Raw genomic sequence first — 5,558 nt, forward strand, 5'->3', positions numbered from 1 at the left:
CTCCCTGCTGTACAAAAGTGCTGGAAGTGGAGATAATAATGAGGAGAATAAGGAGGGGTTGATTGCACTGTACGAGAAGCGCGGTGGGGGACAATCACCCGGTATGGTCTCTGTGCGTCTGACTGAGCAGCTGAAGCGGGTGAAGGAGGTGCTGGCGACCTGGAAGAAAGTGGACGACCGTGTCTCCAAGCTGTGCCTCACTTCACGTGCTGCGGTGAGTGCCCTAACTGAGAATGCCTGCACTACTGATAAGATCACGGATGGGCTGGTTGGCTTTTTGTCCGGCAACTTTTTTTGGAATACATGGATGGACGAGTACCTCGGGGTGAATGCCACAGTAAAGGAAGGAACGGAAAAAAAAGTGACCAGCACGGAGAAGGGCGTGACTTTCCGGGGAGCGTGGGTGGAGTGGCCTGTTGGCAGTCAGGGGCAGACCGTGCCGTACTACTTTGCGAACTACAACTTCACTCTGGTGGCGACGGTGTCCATCCACAATCTGCCGAGGGGAGATAACCCCATTCCATTGATGGGTGTGCGTCTGGACGGTGGAAAAAAACTTGTGGAGTTGTCGTACGACAGCCAAAATAAGTGGTGGGTGCTGTGCAGTGACGGAACGACCAAGAGGCTCAGCAGCACTTGGGCGACAGAGACACAGTACCAAGTGTCCATTGTGCTACAGAACGGTGCCCAGGGCTCCGTGTACGTCGATGGTCAGCGTGTGTGTGGGAGTGCGCAACGTGGATTGGAAGCAACAGAACCGCAAGAGATCTCCCACTTCTACATTGGAGGGGATGGAGGCAGCGCAGGGGGCCAAGGAGACGTCTCTGTGACTGTGAGGAACGTCCTGCTGTACAACCGCCCGTTGACTTTTTCTGGCCCCGATGCCGAAGTGGAAAAAGATGTTGGGTCACCAGCGGGAGCTGTTTCTCGCACCAAAACAGGGGATGAAATGAAAACGGAGGGGAAGCCTGCCACCACACAGCAAGTGCCGACGGCTCCGGACTCCCATGCCGTTGGGGAAGCAGCGGGTGATGGCGGCACTGTGCGTGGGAGCGGACTGCTGTCATCGCTTCTTCTGCTGTTGGGACTGTGGGGGTTTGCGGCTCTGTGAGGCGTGACTGGCTGCCGCGTGGGACACATGCGACCTCCCCAGCACAGAATTGCTTTCCCGGGAACGAATTTCTGAGAAAACTTCTTTTCATTTTCCTTTTTTTCTATCTTTTTTTGCGTTTTTTTCTGTGCACAATTTTTAAAATTTTCTGAGCGTTTTGTTTTCTGCTTTTTAATTTCTTTTTTTTTTTTTTTTTTTTTAATAAATCCTTTTCCTATTTTTCTTTTTTTTGTTGTGCGTATTTTTCTTTTTTCGTTTTTTAATGTTTTCTCTTTTTATCTCCCATCCCCCATCCATTCTTTTTTTTTTTGCTTTTGGGGGCAATCAATATGGACGTTCTTTTCTTTTCTACTCTTCCCTCTTTGTTTCTTCTGCACTCTTCCTGTGAGGGGTGCCGTGTGTTTCCCGCCCAACCGCTCCACTCGCACACCCACCGACACGCTCATGACGACGGCCCTGTGCGCCTCGCCTGCTGCACGCATGAGGAGGGGCCGCGACGAACGGCGCGCTGAGGGAGCCGTGACGTGTGGGCGTGCGACGAGGGCCGGTGGGGCGGAGCACACATTTCTTTCCCTCTTGTTTTGTTTTGTTTTTTAGCGGCCAGGGCGGGCAGACACCCGCAGCGCCACACACACACAGCCACACCCTGCCGCCGTGTTTTTAAGATTTTTTGCTTTGCGTGTGCATTTCACGCGCCGGCATTTCTTTCGGTGTCGGCCTTGTGAGCATTTCTTTTCCCCCTGATGAGTTTTTTTTCTTTTGCTGCGCTCACTCTCCCGATGGAGTGACGCGACTCCCGTCATGTCTGCGTGCTTCTCTCAGTCCCCATGCACACACACGAGTGACTGAGCTCTGCAGGCCGCACTCGCACGCCGATGAAAGGACTGAGAGGAGCAGCAACACGCAGATGACCCCATGAAATATAAACGATGTGCGGACACACAGAGGGTCAGACGGTTGAAAGAAATGCAACTATTTAATTTTCTTTTTTGGGCAAAATGTATACAGACAGTTTGGTGTGGCCACAAGGCACCAGGTGAATTTTAAATTTGTGTGGAACAGTAATGGACGATTTCTTTTTTATTTATAATTATTTTGTGTGATGGGGTTTGTGTAAGACGAAGGGAAACGTGTTTTTTGTTTTAAATAAATTTTTGTGTGGATTGCCACTGCATGGACTGCGGTGGAGTCGCGAGTTTGAGCGGTCTTCTTCTTGTTGTTTCCGCCATGCGTCTCCGCTGCACGTTTTATTTTTTGCGTCTCTCCACATACTCTGCTCTCTTTTTCCTACTTCTTTGCTTTGTTTTTCTGCAGACACACACACACAAGATGCGCATTGCAGTGGATTTGAATGCTTCTTTTGCAGTGCATGCTGGCAGTTGCGTGTGGCGGCTGTTGTCCTCTTCCGTGGCCATGAGGAGAAGGGAGGAGGGAGAGGGAGTGCGCAGCCCGAGTCTCTTTTCCTGCGGGTGTGATGCACCGCGTGTGACTGCGTTGAGTTGGGCTCCGTGTCCCATTGAGGGCGGGATGGCAGGAAATTTTGTTGCCGCGTCATGGATGGATGAGAGTTCACTGGCGCGTGTGGCTGGTGTGGTGGGTGCTCGCTCCGTGTGCGTTGTGTGGTGGCCGCGGGGTTTTGCCATTTCCCGTTGGCTGTGGGAATGAGCTGGGAGAATATGGTGGTGGATATCTTCTCCTCCTGCATGGTGGGTGGCTGCTGGCGTTGTGTGCCTTCCTTGCGTGGATGCCGTCTCGTGGTGTGTGAAATGTGCGGCTGGGCCTGCTGCCATCTCCTCATGTTGTCTGCTCTCTCTCTCGCTGTATCCGCTGCACTCCGTCCCTCTCCCTCTTGTTGCATTCTTTTCTTCTGCCTCACGGATCATCTGACTGGCTCCAGCGACTCCACTACGGGTGACGATGACTGCGATGGTGACGGTGCGGCGCCGTGTTGGTCCTTGCGCTCTTGTGCTGCTGCTGCTGCCCGTCCGTGTGCGTGACGGCTGCTGGGAGTCCTGGAGATGTATCTGGTGATGTGGATGCGGTGATTGTGCCGGTGGATGTGTCGTGTGCTCCGAGTGACGGCAGCCTGAGCTATCGCGTGCATGTGTGTTTGTGTGGAAGAAGTGTTCTGCTGCCAGTGCTGAGGCTCAGTGTGAGAATTATACATTTAGTGGCTTTGGTGTGCGCATGCATGGCAGGAATGGTGAGCTGGGTGCTGTGTGCCATGTGGCCAATGCGGTGCACACATGTAGCAACTGTGCTGCCAGCTGTGCAACGGAAGAGGAAGGGGCCACCGTTGCCTTCACGATGAATGTGACGACACATAAATACGCCGGCCCTTATGAATTGTGGTGGCGTCAATTTTCCCCCGACGGAACCATCCATCCGCCTGCACGGAGCAGCGATGCTGACCGGACGGTCATCTGTCAGTTGCCGCCACCCCGTGAAGGGAAGGATGACACAAAATCTGGTGGGACAACTGCGCCGCAAGTTGATGCTGAGCCGTCACATCAGAACGAGGATTGGCGACAGTCTGCGGCGGCTGACGGACCGAACACCGTCGATCAGAGTCCCGCATCCAACACGGCGACCAACACGTCCGAGACGAAGCTTGAGTTTGCCACCAATCCGAACGAAATGATAGTCCCGAATGCGTCCAAGAAGAGGCTTTCCTTTGCCAACGGTCCGAGAATATTAGTGGCGCTGGATGCATCCGGGATCATGTCTGTCACTTATGGCGGCAGGGAACACGTTGCTGCGGATAACACGGACGAGGTGAGTGAACGCAACGCCACCGGACACAAATCTCTCGTTCTAGAAAATGGCACTGCAGGCAGTGGATTTTTTGCTGAGGGTGATGCGGGCGGATTGACTCAACGCAATGCCTCTGGACACGAAAACCCCAATTACGAGAATTCACCGCGCAGTATTCCGAGAACGGTGTGAGTCCCGACGACTGCTTTGCGCTGCTTAACGACGCGAAATTGACACTGCGAGAGTTAACTGTTGACAGCACTGTGCGTATGTGCGTGTATTGGGCGTTGCTGCTTCTTCTGGGGTTGTGTGGAGTTGTGGTGGTCTTCTGAGCCAAAGAGTGTGGAATTGCGACCCCTCACGGAGATCATGTCCCGCGTTGCATGCGTGTTACTTTTATTATTACTTTTTTACTGCTTTTTTTTCCTGGAATTATAAGCACCATTTTTTATTTAATGGTTGGTTGCTGCACACCCTCATGAGCGACGTGCTTCTCTCACTTGTTTTGTCTTTTGTTGCCCACACGCGGTGCCGGCCTCATTGCTGTGCGTCCCACGGACTGCACGAAAGGAGGATTGGAGGAACAGGCCGGATGCCGCAATGTAATGTGAGGGATGTTGTGTGGGCTGGTGGAACAGTACGATCCTTTTTTAGTTCAGTTGGTGTGGGAAATATGTGTACACGAAGACACGCTGTTCTTTTGCTACCTGGCGCATGAAATAAAATTCTTACTGGATCGATTTTCATGTTTTTTTTTTTTTTTGTTTAAGTCTTGTCGGAGTGTCAACTTCCTTTTGTTATGCTTTTTTTGTAGGCTTTGTTGTGCGGGAGGGTGTGCGAGTTCTGCAATCGTAGTGATTCCCTCTGTCTTGCGGTGTGTGCGTTGCTGGCTGTGCGGGGTTGTGTGACTTGTCTCTCTTTTTGCCTTCACTCTCCGTTGACGGGGAGTTAGTTTGTGCTGAAGGCTACACGCAAGTGACAGGAGTGATGGCGATGATGATGACTGGCCGTGTGCTGCTGGTGTGTGCCCTCTGCGTGCTGTGGTGCGGTACTTCTGGCGGTAGATGTGACGAGGATGTTCGGGTTACTGAAGAGAAAAAAGAATCATCGGGGGATTTGCAGCCCGTAACTCCTGTTGCTGCTGCAGGAAAACAGCACGCGGAGCCAATTAATCAAGATTCCGATCTCGTGAGGCAACCGTTGGTTAAAGATTTAGAAGGCCCTTCACCAAAGCACCAAACAGATGATAAAGTCTTGGGCGTGGTTGATAATGAAGACGATGTTACGGATAAAGAAAAGGAAGAAAGAGATAAAGCACAAGAAGGGGCACCTGATGGTCAAACGCAAGAAGAAGAAGTACCGCCACCACCTTCACCTCTTTCTCCAGCACCACTACAATCACCACCACCACCAGCAGCATCGGATGGAACTCAACCCGGTGGCGGTCCTGGTGCCGACAGTTCTGGAGGAGGTTCCAACGGAAGTGGAAGTTCCATTGGAGGTGGAGGCTCGAATTTAGAGACTCTTGCCGTTAATTGTGGCAATCAATCTGCTTTTGGGAGTTTGGGTTACGGTGGTGAAACTGGCTCTTTCTCTGGTGGAGCGGGAAAAGGCGGAGTCGACATTGGCAGTCCTCGAGGTGATTTCTCGGATTCTTCTCTTTCTGCGGATGGTACTTTTTTATCTCCCCGCC

At 52.2% G+C, this 5,558-nt stretch overlaps 3 protein-coding genes across 3 annotated transcripts, besides 7 other annotated features; all 3 read left to right on the top strand.

Moving 5' to 3' along the window:
- On the top strand, window positions 1-1,111 carry Tc00.1047053507987.10 (trans-sialidase, putative; the record flags this gene model as incomplete). The annotated part of the gene is made up of 1 exon (XM_799180.1): window positions 1-1,111. A coding segment is annotated over one exon (1,111 nt), but the record flags the coding sequence as incomplete, so codon positions are not given.
- Window positions 1-2,076: a sequence feature (heterozygous, non-Esmeraldo-like haplotype).
- Window positions 1,267-1,427: a sequence feature (T-rich).
- Window positions 2,077-4,483: a sequence feature (areas not merged during assembly with more than two copies in the genome that could not be assigned to a particular haplotype).
- Window positions 2,188-2,208: a sequence feature (AT_rich).
- Window positions 3,299-4,057, top strand: Tc00.1047053507987.20 (uncharacterized protein; the record flags this gene model as incomplete). Its single annotated transcript, XM_799181.1, has 1 exon — window positions 3,299-4,057. The coding sequence occupies one exon, from the start codon at window positions 3,299-3,301 to the stop codon at window positions 4,055-4,057; it is 759 nt and encodes a 252-aa protein (XP_804274.1).
- Window positions 4,484-5,394: a sequence feature (haploid, Esmeraldo-like haplotype).
- On the top strand, window positions 4,859-5,558 carry Tc00.1047053507987.30 (mucin-associated surface protein (MASP), putative; the record flags this gene model as incomplete). Its single annotated transcript, XM_799182.1, has 1 exon — window positions 4,859-5,558. A coding segment is annotated over one exon (700 nt), but the record flags the coding sequence as incomplete, so codon positions are not given.
- Window positions 5,224-5,286: a microsatellite.
- Window positions 5,395-5,558: a sequence feature (areas not merged during assembly with more than two copies in the genome that could not be assigned to a particular haplotype).

This window comes from Trypanosoma cruzi, genomic scaffold (assembly GCF_000209065.1).
Source record: "Trypanosoma cruzi strain CL Brener 1047053516591 genomic scaffold, whole genome shotgun sequence".
In the NCBI taxonomy this organism is placed as follows: domain Eukaryota; phylum Euglenozoa; class Kinetoplastea; order Trypanosomatida; family Trypanosomatidae; genus Trypanosoma; species Trypanosoma cruzi.